Genomic DNA, 15003 nt, shown 5'->3' with positions numbered 1-15003 from the left:
ACTACAACCTACTTTTCTGCTACTTTCCATACCTGACTTCTCTCCCCAACCCAGGCTGTCCTCCCAATAAGGCTGCCAAGCACAATCCCACTTCCACATTTTTGCTCACGCTGTCCCCTCCACCTGTAATGCCCTCACAACTCCTCTCCCTCCCCTCCCCAAGGCCCAGCTCATGTCTCTCCTCCTCTGCTAAGCCAGCCCAGACTAACCAAAGCCACAGAGCTCTCCCACTCCAAGTGCCTTTGGCGCTGACTGTATGGAAATGCCACTTGGTTCTTAGCTCTGATGGCCTCTGAGTAGGCACCCATCTTAAGTTAAGATTCAAGGAACTTCTCCAAAGAAGATGGGATAACAACATATTTACTTCTTCACCCTTAACAGTGCCCCAACATACTCTTTCCTCCAATATTTGATTATAGCTTAATTCAACTTGATTTTTTAGTCACCTAAATTTAATTCAGTTCAGTTCAATTCAATTCAGTTCAATTCAGCAAACATATAAGAACATCTACATTGCATCAGGTCCAGTGGCACAGAAAGTTCACGTTCTGGGAGAAGGAACCGACTTGTAGATGGACGACTGTTCACTGTGGTATGATAAAATAGACGTATTCACAGTACTGCAGACACCTGGAGCTGACCTGGAACTAGGTGGGAGAGCCCCTCAGTGCCAGAGACCTCGGGCCTGGGGGAGTGGGGGTCCCTGCTCTCAAAATCATCTATCTGGTGCTTTGGAAATAGCAGGAATGCAATAGATGCTTGTGGAGTCCTGAGTTAAGGAAACAACTTTCTGGTTGTCTTTTCTGAGAGATTCTCTCCCCACTTTTCCCACTCCCCATTAGGAGGTAATCAAGAGCTGACACTGAGTCCCAGGCAGCTGAACGCTGGAGGACTATTTGAGGCTGGTTACCATAGCTCTTGACTTGACATGTTGGAAGAGCAAGGCCAGATGGGTTAAGCGACTTGCCAAGGTCACTCTCTTAAGAGGCCGGGCTAAGCAATGTCTTGGGACTTAGCTCTCAGGAATGGAAAAAGGAGGAGAGGAGCCTTCTCCATGCTGGCTGCAAGGAAAGGCTTTGAACTCAAATGGACCTGGACATCAGTCCTGGCACTGATGCTTCCTAGCAGGGTATCAGTAGACAGGGCGTGCCACCTTGATGAGCCTCAGTTTCCCCATCTCTGATCTATTCCTCTATAGAGTAATTATGAAGCTTGCATGCAATGAAACCAGATCATATCTGCACACTTGGTTCACAGAAAGTAAACAGTAGTCTCTCTTTTTATGTACTAATCCAGAAGCACCCTTCTCTCTCGAAAGTACTGTTCATAGTTCTACAGAGCAGGGCAGTGGCCAGTGCTCTCTGTGGCTCTTACTTCCTCCCTGCACCTCCCCCTGCTTGCCCAGGCTCTATTTGCTACCTATTGCTGCCTGCTACCCCACTTTGAGCACATATTCTATATCCCTGTCTGTCTTCCCCTATGGATGCAGAGCTCACCAGGATCAGGGCCTGGGTTTTATTCACCCACAGATGCCCAAAGGAAAGGCTCAGAGCTTGTTTGCTGGAGTTGGAAATATTCCTGGTGGAAGAATGCCGGCCTTAACGCCAGCTGGGCAGAGTGCATGGGTGGGCACCTCTAACCCAGGGAGTTCAGACTTAGACCTGCAGCCACAGACCCCAGGGCCCCCTTCTTCTCACTGCCTGGGAGGATGAGACAGGAGCCCTGTGCTCACTTTTGCAAAGCTGGCCTTCGCTGGGATAAGTGGTCAGATGGGTGGGGGAGGGCTTGGCATCTGTGTGGGAGTAAAGATGTCTGTGTGCAGATGTCTGTGTGCAAGTGCAGGTGTGTGGATGATAATAAGAGTTAACATTCAAGGAGCACTTGCTGTGTGTCAGGCACCTGCAGACACTATGTCATTTAGTCCCCACAACCATGTTAGAGCCAGGCATAGTTATCATCTCCTTTTTACAGATGAGGAAACTGAGGCACAAAGAGGCTACACAGTCTCCAGGTGGTAGGGCTGAGATTTAAATCCAGGTGGTTTGGCTCCAGTGCATACACTGCTTAAACACTGGGCCATACTGTAAGCTACGTGTGTGTGTGTGTGTGCAAGTTTGAGAGTGAATATATTTGCTCCAGATGGGGATGTGAGAGTGTAAGAGGGCGGGCAGGGCATGAGCATGGCTGAGGAGGTGTGAGTGTAGGTGGCAGGGCTGCAACAGGGTGAGTGTTGAGTACAGAGGAGGTGGGTGTGGAAGTGTGAGTGTAAGCACAGGGGAAGGTATGAGGTCAGTGTGAGTTGGGCTGGAGGCTGGGTGAAGTGTGAGTATGGGTTGGTGTGCACAAGGGCGAGTATCGGTGTGACTGGATAAAACAGAATGAGTGGGGGACACGCCTTTCCCCCAGGAGGCAGCTGTGCTGGGCAAGCAGACAAGAGCCTGATCCTGGCGCTTGGCTCCGTCACCCCCTGCCCCAGCCCAGCCAGGCCCAACCGCCCACCTGTGCTGTCATCATAGACCACGGTGGCCGACCGCCACTTGAGGTACTGGACCAGGTCGAGGATGGCGTGGCTGAGAGAGGCGTAGTCGGGGTAGAGGTTCACGTAGAAGGTGTCCTTGTTGTCCAACGGGTGGTGCTTCCAGCGCAGCTGGATGTGGGGCACCTCCAGGGCATTGCAGATGGACTGGACGGCATTGGTACAGGAGCCCTGTGACGGCCCGAAGATCGCCACCACGCCCAGTGCCAGCTGGTCACAGGCTGCAAGACAGGGGAGGTGGCACAGGAGTCACTGGTAGGCCTGATCAGGCAGCCAGGACTAATCATGATGGTTTTGATCATTATCAAAAATAATAATCGTTTCTATTTCACAAGTGCTTCCAACAGGTGCTGTGCCAAGGGTCATACACGCCTAAGGCTGGGGTTTTGCCCTTGACTTCCCCTATGGCGGAAGAGAGGGGGGAGAGGACAGGGATTTTGACGATCCTGTAGCAGGTTTCCAACAGACAGGGAAAAGAGCAACTGGAACCTGCTGAGACTGGACATTAGACAATCCCCCTGAATCTCAGTTTTCTCATCCAATAAATGGGGGTTCTAACAGTCCCTACCTCATAGGATCATAGGAACCTCCAACAAGATAATGCATGTATGACCCTCGGCACAGTGCCTGGTCCTCAGGAAGAACTCGTGAAATAGAAACGATTATTATTTTTGATAATGATCAAAACTATTGTGATTAGCATCACCAGCACAGTACCAGGGCCTGCCCTGGGTGGGAACTGGAGAAACAAAGAGGAATCAGACATCTCATTGCTAATGACTCTTAAACTTGCATCTCCATCCTGGATCTGCTCCTCAAAATCCAACTTGCCCATCTCACCTCTCACTCAACATCGTCATGTGGACATCTAAGACGCCTCTTGGGCCCAATGTGTCCAACACATAACCCCCTCTTCTCCTCCCAGTCGTCCCTGTCTCTGTAAACAGCAACTTCATTTTTCCAGTGCCTCAAGCCTAAGGCTGGGGTTTTGTCCTTGACTCTCTCGTTCTCTCATATCCCACGTACCAATCCATCAGCATCTCATGATATATATATATACACACACATATATAATTTTATTATATCATATCATATCATATTATATCATATCAACATCTGACCACTTCTCACACCCCTTCCCCCCATCACCAACTGGTCCAAGCCACCATCACCTTTCACCTGGCTCATTATGGAAGTCTCCTTGCTGGCTTTCCTCTCCTCAGTTATGCCCCTACTGACTATTCTGCACTCATCAGCCAGTGTGAGCTTTTCAGAATGCAAGGGAGATTATGTCACTCCTCTGTTCAAAACCCTCCAAGGGCTCCCTTCTCACTGGGTGTAAAAGCCAGAGCCCTGACAATGATGGACTAGCTCCTACTTGTTGCAGCTCCTCTGCCTCCTGTCCCCACCGCCCCCACCATGTTTCTGACTTCCTCTCTCATCCTGCTCACCCTCGCTTGCAGCCCTCCAGCCCCACTGGCTTCCATGACGCTCCTTGAACATGCTAAGCACACTCCTGACTCAGGCATTTTCTGTTCCTTTTGGCAGGAATGCTTTTCCCTCAGATATCCACATGACTCCTTCCCTCCCGTCCTTCAGGTCTCCATGTCTGTGTTCTCTCTTAGAGAGGCTGGCACCCTCAACCTGGGATGGCCGCTCCTGTCCCACCACACTCCCTGAGCCCCTACCCTGATTTCTCCTGTCACCACCTGAAGGATCTATTGTCACTTGTTCCTTTGTTGACTTCCTCCTCCCACTAGGATGTGAGGTATAAGAAGGCAAGGACTTGATATATTTCATTTGTTGTTGCATCTGCATTGCTTAAAATAGGACCTGGTCTGAGTGGGTATTTTATCAACACCTGCCGTGTGAATGAATGAAGAATCCCTGACTTCAAACAGTTCACATTTGCGGAGGGGGACCAAGGGTCCAGGCAGGTGACAGAGTAAGTGCTGCCCCAGGCTGGGATGGTCAAGCATCGGCGGGCACAGCAGAGCATCCGATTAGCAGACCCAGGACAGCTGTGACCCAGGGGTTGTGCCCAGAGGCATTCTGGGGAAAGGGGTCCCAGGAGCCACTGCCCTTTCTTCTGGCAACTGTCCCTGATTTTTCTTGGGGCTCCAACCCTCTCCACTCCCAGCCCATGAGGGGTGGAGCACGTGACTCATACCAGGTCATCTGTTCTCTCGCCTCCCCGGGCTGCTGTCATTGGTGTGGGGGATTGTCATGTGACCAGTCAGAGCCAATGGCTTGCCCTGAGACTTCCCGGGAATGAGAGAGGGACACTTTCCTTCCTCAACTGAACCTGAGGGGTCCCAAGGTCTGGAGTTGCAGCGGCCACCTTATTCTCCGAGAGAAACCGTGGAGCTTGTCTGGGAACAGAGTCTACGCAGAGGTGAACAGAGCCAAGAGAAAGAAAGATGAGCCCCTGGTAAGTAAAGCCCCGGACTCTTTGGTTACATGAACCAATAAATTTTCTTTGTGCTGAAGCCAGTTAGGATTTGGTTTTCTGTCACTTGCAACCAGAAGAGCCCGAATGGATCTACCAACAGAGCATCAGCGAACACACCAGCCTGTGGTAATGGGCATGAACATATGATGCAGGGAGGAAGAGGCAAGGAAGAACACTTAAGCATGAATACGCAGCGGATTCAGACGTGTCCCGGCTGCCTCAAGGGCCTCTGGGAATGATCTACTGGTGGGCCAGCCCCGCCCCCCGCCAAGATTGCAAAGGGCCCCGGGCAAGGGTACAAATGGAGGCCCCACACACTGTGCATCAATATTTAAAGGTTGTTAAGTCAAGCTAACAAGATGTTAAATAAAATGTTTCCTCCTACCTGGACAAACACACCTTCCTACAGCCTGGAAAGGCAGGTGAGCGTTGAGACTTCTCGTGTGCAGCTACGTGGGGAGAGGTGGCACTCAGCACCGCCCCCCCCACCATGGCCCTTTGTCATCTACCACCAGCTCTGTCCTGAACCCTAACGGACCTTACACTGTCCCCTTAGGTTCAAGCTCTGTCCACGCCCCCTGCAAGCAGGTGCTTTCTGGTCACCCCTAGGGCCTAGGAATGTGCACTTCGGTGGCATGGCTCTCCCTCCAGAGGACAGACCCAGGGAGAGGCTCGTGCAGGCCTTGGAAGTGAGCTCAGGGCCAAGTGGGCAGGAAACTCAGGGTCCTGGATTCTTAGAGCCAAGCCCAGAAGAGCAGGGCACAGGCTCCTTGTGGGCAAGTCCCCTGGTCCCACTGACTCCTTGCCCCAGCCAAGCAAGGGAGAGGGCTGGGGATCCCACAGCACAGGCCTTGGGAAAGGCTCCCTCTTGCCTGGGCTTAAATGTAGCACCAGTTGATCCAAAGATGCAGGGCTTTCAAATCCACTGGGATGCCTGCCCTTCAGAGTGTTTTCCTCTCCACCCCCATTGTGTAAAGTAGTAGAAATGATGTAAAGTAGTTATTTTTTTGCAATGTGTACTTCCCCCAAGAACATCAGAGAACTCCTCTTATGGCCTGGGTGAAAGATACAGCAGTGTGGAGGACACGCTGGTCATCGTCAGGAGTCTGTTGGAACACCCTGGGACAGGGACAGCACAGCCCCGGGTGGAAGCAGCTGTGGCCAGCACAGGGGGCACCTCCAGGGTGACCAGGATTTCTCTTGGCCAAGGCCAAGCTCGGGGAGGCACACAGGTGTGTGTGTGTGTGTGTGTGTGTGGGTCATGTAGTGTTTTCCTGGTGCCCCTAAGTTCTGGGAATGGAAGCCAAGTCAGGGAAGCACTACTTTGCCCTGTTATTGTCACCCTAGATTCAGTACCCTGGGGGAGCACTCTATGAGTGGGGTTGGGAGGAGGGGGACAGAACACAGTGATGGATAAATGCTTCAAACAGAGGAGCTCTGGGTTTGTTGGTAAATTGTTGAACTTTTCTTCCCTGCTGTGGTGGTGGGGTCGTCCCTGTCTATACTTTCTCCCCAAGGAGGCAATACCATGGCCTGTCTCCCACTGCCTGCTCATGCTACCTTCTGCTGACTGGGTGTGTCGAGTGTCTGCTCCTACCACTTTGTCCGTCTTAAGAGTAGGTCCTCTCGGAGGGAAGAGGGTGTGTGGGAGTCACTCAGTACCCATGGAGGATGGACACCAACATGGAGGAGATGGTGACAGTGGGTAAGTGACAGCTGCCCAGGCCTGGTCACTGCCTCCTGCCCAAGCCTGACTTGAGGCCATGGGCATCGTATAATATCTTCCGGAAGTTTCTCTATCTCCCACCTTTCTTTTGAACCTTCTAGCTGCCCCTTGTGCCCCTGGTTTCTTTCCCACTGTCTTCTGCCTCTTTTCTATCTCTTTCCCCCAACACCTTCACACTGATGACTTGGCCAAATGACTTGTGGATCTCATTCCCTTTCACTACCACTTCCAGAGAACCTGCCTCTTGGATTTCCACCTCTGAACTATGCCTTGGAGTGGGCAGGCAAGCGGCTACCCTGCCACTCTCCTATACCCAGTACAATCTCTTAAGTCATGCCCCCTGCCCAAGCCCAAAGTCAGGGTATCCTTTATGAATGAGGGCAGGGGAGAGTGGGTGGATCTAATGCAAATTACTGTGATGAAGAGGATAGTGAGAACGATCTTGAAGGAATTGATCATGACTTTGACCTCATTCATGAGGCTAGTGATATAGGCAACTGCAATGGTAGTTGTGATGGTGAAGAACAGATTGTGGTGCCATTAATGACCAGGGTGATGGCATGGATGGGGTGGAATTGGGATAATGGTGATGATGCAGGCGATATTGGTGCTGATAAGATTAGTGCTGTGAAGATGCTGATGTCATGTCAGTGAAGGTGATGACGGTGACGGTAGGGGTGGTGATGGTGGCGTCAGCATGGCTGGATGTAGAGTTAATGCCAATGCTTATGGTGTCAATGGCAGTGAGTGATAGCTCTGCAATGAGGATAACCATGCTGGTTTCATTCTGCCCAAGATGCAGGGAGTAGATCTCACTGCTGAGGGGCAGGAGACCTCAGTCTCGCCCTTCACCTATTCACCTCCTTGGGCTCTATCCCCATCCCTTTTCTGGTCCCCTCCATACTCCCTCCACCCACTGAGGCTCATCTGGCCCCTTCGGGACCAGGGAAGGGGGGGTCACAGCAGCAATGGCAGCAGCAGTTTTATCTACAGATGTTTCCAGGGCAGCAGGCAGCCCCTGTCCTGGCAGCCCTGAGCACACACTGCAGTAATTACATTATTTGTGGCTTCAATTTTGAATCCATTTTCTGGTCATTTTACAGTAACTCAATGGTTCACAGTCATTGCAGGAGCCCACAGCCTGAATGCAGTTTCCCCCTTTCCATGGCAATTGTAGTTATAGCAAAAATTATCCCAATCAATTTGTGTCTTAAAAGGAATTGAGCAGCTCAGAGAATAAGTGAAGGCAGAGGAGCCTGGGGAGAGCTGGGTCGATTCCAGAACTGCTCCCATCAGGCTTGGAAGAAAACACAGACGCTCTCTGGGCTGCTGGCTCAGGCGTTGCCTGGCAGTCACTCATCTTTTAATTTTCCATGAAACATTTAAAAATAAAGACAATAAGTGAAAGTCCCTTTTAATGGGAAAAGGCCTCCCCGGCCTGGTGTGGAAGGAAGGGCTAATTCAACCAGAGCTGGCTGGGCAGGCGGTGCCAGCCTCCGAGCCTCTGCAGCCCCTCACCCCACGTGGCCCGAAGTGGCTGGAACCAGCTGGTGACGAACGGAGCACTGACGGGAACCTCTGTTTAGGGAAAATGAATTACCACTGGATTAATCAGAATTAGGCCCAAGTCCACTCCCCTGGAAGAGCCCTAAAGATGCCCCCAAGGAATGCAGTTTAAAACAAAAGATTTTCAAAAAGACATGGGATGGGGAGATTCGTGGGTGCCCAGTGGGGAGTAAGATCCCCCATCAGGAACGCCTCCTGGGTCAGACAATGGTGTGCCCAAGCACAGCAGGGTTCTGTCTCAGACAGGGCATCAGAGCACACAATGAGAGTGAGTGATGGCAGAGAGGAGCCACTTAATCTTTTTCTTTAGTTGGGATATAACCAATAGAGTAATATGCATTAATCTTAAGGATATAAATTTTATGAATTGTTATACAAAACTGCACTCATTTAACTACTGCAACATGGATTAAGATACAGAATGGTCTCATCACCTAAAAAGGTTCTCTCTTGCCCCTTTCCGCTGCTGACTATTTCCTCCCCAGAAGGACCTGCTCTTCTATCACTCAGCATTAGGTCTTTGAGATTCGTCCAGGTCATTGCGTGTAGCAGGAGTTCGTTCTGTTTTACTGCTGATTAGGATTCCATTGGGTGACTCTACCCCCATCTATCCATTCTCCTGTTGATAGACCCTTAATTTATTTCCAACTTTTGGCTATTGTCAATAAAGTGGCTGGGAGCATTCTTGCAGACATCTGCTTAGCTTTAGTAGATACTGACAAGCAGTGTTCCCAAGATATTGAATCAGTTTTCACTCCCACTAGCAATGCATTGAAAGAAACAAACCTCAAACCCTACCTCATACCATACCCAGAAAATCAATTTGTGATAGATCTTAGGCCTAATGATGAAAACCAAAACAGTCGAGCTTCTGGAAGAAAACATTGGAGACTACCTACATGATCTCAGGATAGGCAAAGACTTCTTAAAAAAAACACAAAAGGCATTAGCCATAAAGGAAAAAATTGATAAATTGGAATTCTTTAAACTGAGAACTTTCCTCCTCAAAAGATGCTACTAACTGAGGGAAAAGGCAAGCTCATTTGCAGGAGATACATGCACTACATGGATTCAACAAAGGACTCTTATCCAGAATACATGAAAGACTCTTGAGTAACCAGAAAATGACATGTAATTCAATTTTAAAAAGTGGATGAAAGGTTCCAAAAGGCACTCCAGGAAACAGAGTATTCAAATGACCTATTGGCATGTGAAAAAGGGCTCCATATCTCTACTCACCAGGGGGATACAAATTAAAAGCACCAAGAGGGCCAAAATTTAAAAAGAGAACTGACTTTGCCAAGTGTTGGTGAAGACATAGAGCAATCCCAACTCTCAGGCATTGCCGGGGGGAATGCAAATTGGTATGACAGTGTTAGAAACTGTTTGGCTGAACATATGTACATCCCAGGACCATCCCCCACTCCTGGGAATATGGCCAACAATGCATACACGTGTGCACCAAAAGACATCCACAAGAATGTTCAATGCAACACTACTTGTAAAAGCCCCAAACTCAAATGTCAACAATGGTAAAATGGACCTTAAAAAATTGTGGCATATTTATATAATGGAACACATTCAACAACATTGACAAATCTCACAAATATGCTGTGGAGTGAAAGAAGCAAGACACAGAAAAGTACATGCCGGATGATCGTATTTACGTCTGGTTCTGTAACAGGCAAAACTGGTGCCTGATGCTAGCAGTCAGGACAAGTGTTACTCTGGTGGGTTACGATTGGGAAGGGGTGCAGGGAGGCTCCTGGAGCTCTTGTAATGTCCCCTACCTTGATCCGGTGATAGTTACACAGTTGCGCTCACTGTGCAGAAACTCTTGGAGCTCTACATGTACGATTGTGCACTTTTCTGGATGTATGTCATTATGGGCTGAATTGTGTTCCATCCCAAAAAAGATATGGTGACGTTCTAACCTCCAGTTAGGACTGGAAATAGGGTCATTGCAGATGGAATCAGTTACATTAAGATGAGGTCAGATTTAAGTAGGGTGGGTCCCTAATGGATGGTGTCCTTCTAAGAGGAGAAGAGACACAGACCAGAGGAGAGGAAACCATGTGATGGTGGAGGCAGGGATGGAAGTGCTACAGCTGCCAGCCAAGGGGTGCTGAGGATTGCCAGCCAAGCACCAGAAGCCAGGAATAGTCAAAGATTCTCCCCTACAGAGAGGGGTAATTTGTTACGGCAACTCAAGGAAACTAAGACCTGTGCAACTCCAACACCCTCTTCCTGCACTATCTCCTGGAACTCCCAGGCCAGCACCTGCTGCTTCAGCCACACTAGAAATAAGTTCCATGGTAGCAGGGACTGGCCACATCTGCCTTGCCCATCTCGGGACTCCCAACACCTCACACAGGGCCTGGCATGTAGTGGGCACTCAACAAGAATTTTTTGAGAGCATTAATTGGCCTCTACCAAATTACTTGCACCTTCCACTCCCCTTTCTGCCTTACCCCATGCCTTGTTCTTTCCCACTATCCTTCAAAGCTCAGTTTGAGCGCCCCCTCCTCCATGAAGCCCTCCTGCTTGTATCACACCACTTGTGTGAATCTATCCCATCTTCCAGGTGTTCTAGCCGTTGGCGTTATGACCTAGCTTCCCACCCTGTAGGCTTGACCTCCTAAAGGGCAGGGCCTTGTCTTCTTCAGGGATCATAAGAGGCAATTCTTGGTATATGGGTTTGACACACTGGGAATCCATTCATTCTTTCATTTGTTTATTCAACCAAACCACCAAGAGTTATTTTGTGTCTCCTGGATGCCAGGCTCATGCTAGGTTCTACGGTAGAGCAGTGAAAAAGCAAAGGGGCTTGCAGCCTAGAGGAAGGGACAGATGATAATCACATCCATACACACACACCCAGGAGTGAGGGTTGTGATAGAAAAGTCCAGTGTCTTATGAGATGGAAACAAGAGACCTGACCTAATCTGGGAGCTAGGGAGGGCTTCCCTGAGGATAGGCTGCTTGAGAGGAAAAGAACGAATTAGTTAGAAAAAGGGTGGGGCGGGAATGGGGCAGAGAATGGGAGCTCCAGGCAGAAGGAACAGCATGGCGTCCTGAAGGATGGCAGGTACAGCTAGAACCTGGAGGTTAAAGGGGCGAAGGGCACCGATGTGGCTGGAAGGTCAGGCTGGGGCTAGACCGGACAGGTCCTCGTGGGTTCTGATGGTGACTGGGGGAAGGAGATCTGGGCTGTCATGCCAGGTTTGAAGCAAGCAGGTCGTGTGATCTGGTGTGGGGTGGGGAGGAGCTGGGGCTTTGGTCACGTGAAGCCCAGGGCAGGCCCTCCCAGGGGGCGGGTGTGTCTGCCTCATCCCGGCTCTCCTGAATCTGGCAGCTCCACAAAGGTGAGGCAGTACCTCCGGGAAGGCTCTGAAGCTCTGTTCCAGCCACGTGGGCCTCTTTGTTCTGATTCCAGGAGCTTGCTCTGTGTCCCAACCTTTCTATTGAGCAGTTTTGGTGGAGTTCAGCTGGATGAGGCTGGGCAGAGGGTGTCAGCATGGACTCCCAGCAGGGAGGAGGACACTCACTGCACGGTGTTAGCTGCGGGGCACGCTGGGAAGAGAGCAGGGAGGACCGGGGCGGGAGGAGGGCACGCCTGCACAGCAGAGAAGCAGATCGGGGGCCCTGGCCTGGGAGAAAGGTGACCTAGACCAGGCACTGGGAACCCCTTAGAAAGACCACAGGCCCCATGAGGATAGGTCTCAATCTCCCCAAAGTGCACGGACAGGAGGACTGTGCTGCATCGCCCAGGCCCTCACCACTCGTCCTCATGTCGTTCATTCACTGCTTCACTCAACAATCCCCTCACTGAGCACTTACTATACGCCAGCCTTCCAGGGGCCAGGGGCATGTCAGTTAACAGTGATACTGGGGAGAAGTAGAAAGGCATTAACACACGATTAGCTAATTACAAATGGTGATACGAGCTTTGAAAGAGAAAAGCAGGGGGCCATGAGAGCATTTTACAGGGAGGATGACCTAGTCTTCCTGGAAATGAGATGCCTTAGGCCTATGGTTTTCAAACAGAGGTCCACAGAACCTTAGGGTTCCATGGGAGTTGTTTCTGGAGTCATCTAAGTTTTTAAGTTAAACTTAATTGAAAAATATATATGTATGTATGTATGGACTGTATTTTTACAAAATAGTAACATAAAAGCACACTTTACTCAAATGTGTTATATGCCACACTGGGGATGACTAGCTCATTCAGGTACTGACAAACTACCTCATTGTTTTTTGTTTGTTTGCTTTGGTGAGGACCTTGGAATAAAGTTCTTCAGTCATTTCTATGCAGTTATTTGAGTTTATTATAAATGTGTCACTGATCAGGAAGGATGCAGCCCAACACTGTTTTAATTTCATTTTATTTTTAAAAGTTCAGGTGTGCACACATTGGGTGACATTGTTCACTTGGATTCTACTTATCTTTATGAATCAAGATTTTCCTGTTTTTAGGCAGCCAAAACAAAATAGAGAAGACTATTGAACGCCGTGGTCAATGTTGGATAGACTTCAAGAGTCACCCGTGTCTCTTGGGTCATTGTTTTTATCGTCTCTTTATTGTAAGTAAATGTTTCACATCTGAACTTGCACATTATCTGCTCTATGTGTATTTTAATTATTAATATTCTGGGAGGAGCTCAATTATAGAAAACACAAATTGGAAGACCCCTAAGCCGGCCTCCTTGCTGCTGCTCCCCCAGCCCAATCTGAGGTCCCCCAATCCCCTGCCCCCACCCTGCCATGGCCCCACATTCCCCCGTGGCCTCTGCTAGGGGCCTGGGAATTTTGATGGACACCCTGCACTCCTGAGGAGGGCATGAACCGAGCGGAACTGGGGCTGAGGCAGGTCTCCAAACCCGGTGGCAGAGGCGCCAAGGCCCAAGCCCACCCTGGGCTCCGGCTCTGCTCCCAGGGCTGGACAGCAAATGTGGCCCACTCACCCTTCTTGGTGGCTTCAAAGCTGTCATGGAAGTGAATCCTCTGGATGTCATAGGTCAAGGTTGTGTTGGGCAGCAGAGTCCTGTTCCGGTTGATGATGTTGGCAGAAAACCGAAAGGCGTGCTCCTCAGCGCTCATGACCTGGGCGTTGGGGCCGTCCGCATACTCGAAGATTCCTCCTGCGAGAGACGGTAAAATTGTGTGGGGCGTGGGGAGGGGCGCGCTGACAAAGACGCTCGGCTCACAAGTTTTTATGGGCAAGATTCCCTCCCCCCAAATGTTCAATAACACCCTAGATAATTCCCATGCACAGAAACTGTGCTGAAGCTTGGGAAATATGAAAATCCTCCTAGTTCATTTCACCCAAGCAGCAAATTCCCAATAACGGAGCCTGACAGAGATGGTCCCCCCAAATAAAATTACCAACTTATTAAGATAGCTGTGAAAATTCTCGATAGAGTGCTGGCAAATAGAATCTAGCAAAATATTACAAGGATAACATACCATGACCACATAGCATGTTATTCCAGGAATCTAAGGTGGTTCAATACAAAGAAATCTATGAATATCATTCCATCAATAGTTCAAATGAGAAAAAAACATATGACCAACTCACAAAATGCAGAAAGGCATGTGAAAAAATCCAATATCTACTGCTGTTATGAATGCTTAACAAAATAATACCAAAAAAAGATACTTCCTTGAAGCATCTTTGGCTCAAACATCACACTAGGGGGCAAAGAGTAGAGGCATTCCCACTAAAGAAAAGAAGGGGAGGGGGTCAAGATTCACATATACACCATTAACCACTGAAATAAGAAACAAAAAGAATTGAGAAGCACAAAGACAAAACTCTTATTTGCAAATCATTTAAATGGTTTCCTTAGAACCCCCTAAGAAAGTCCCCTAAACATGAAAACTGATGAGAGCTAGTGGGAGTGAGCCAAATTAAGTGAGCAGTTAATATGAATTGATATTTCTTTATATCATACTTCTTTATATCAGCAACAACCAGCAAGGAAACTTAATGGCAAAAGGAATTCCTTTACACGATCAACAAAGAAATATGGAATAACTAACAATGAACCAAATAAGAAGCATGCACTTTCAATATTTAAAAAATGGCAAAAGGGGAAACACCTTTAGTGAGAGACATAACAGTGGACTAAAAGGAAGAGGCCTGTCATGTTCCTGGATAGTAAGGTTCAAGGGTAGGGTGTTAATTTTTTCCAAATTAATTTTTCAGCTGAATGCAATTCCAATCAGAATCATGGCGGGATTTTTCTTTTATTTGACAAAATGATTAAAATGTATCTGGAAGACTAAACAAGAGATAACAGTCAAGCTGTGTTTTTAAAAGAATGACTAGAGGTGATTGGTACTGCCAGATTTTAAAATATATCATAAAGCTGAAATAATTAAAAGTGTCGTAATGATGTCTGAAAACACAGACAGATCAATGGAACAAGATAAAAAGCCCCCAGAAAGAGACTCAAGAAGAGATAAGCATTTAATACATGATAAAAGTGGGTATTTCCAAGCAGCAGGTAAGGGATGAATTATTCATTAATTGTGCCAAGTCAATTATCCAATTTTGGGGGAGAAATTTAAGTTAGATTCCCATCTTAATTCATATATCAAAATAAGTTCTAGATGGATGAAAGATTAAATAGCACCAAAAGTAAGAGGAGGAAGGGAAACATGAAAGTGTCAAAAGGGAAAATATAGGTGAACAGAATGCCATATTAGGGCTATCCAGGC

At 48.6% G+C, this 15003-nt stretch overlaps 1 protein-coding gene across 2 annotated transcripts in view; it reads right to left on the bottom strand.

Moving 5' to 3' along the window:
- Window positions 1-15003, bottom strand: part of GRIK3 (glutamate ionotropic receptor kainate type subunit 3) — a 240097-nt gene that overhangs the window by 87744 nt on the left and 137350 nt on the right. Inside the window, exons 1-2 of one of the 2 annotated variants that reach the window (XM_037827696.1) lie at window positions 13245-13416; window positions 2500-2757 (exon numbers count right to left, since the gene is read on the bottom strand). In XM_037827696.1, coding sequence (XP_037683624.1) covers window positions 2500-2757; window positions 13245-13380 — 394 coding nt within the window. In that variant the 5' untranslated portion in view covers window positions 13381-13416. Of the gene's footprint in view, window positions 1-2499; window positions 2758-13244; window positions 13417-15003 lie in introns of those variants that run through there. The other variant, XM_037827695.1, reaches the window with a different exon arrangement.

The sequence above is a fragment of the Choloepus didactylus genome, chromosome 2, assembly GCF_015220235.1.
Source record: "Choloepus didactylus isolate mChoDid1 chromosome 2, mChoDid1.pri, whole genome shotgun sequence".
Classification (NCBI taxonomy): domain Eukaryota; kingdom Metazoa; phylum Chordata; class Mammalia; order Pilosa; family Megalonychidae; genus Choloepus; species Choloepus didactylus.
Note: the sequence above shows the minus strand (reverse complement) of the source record. Positions and strands in the feature narration are given on the sequence as shown.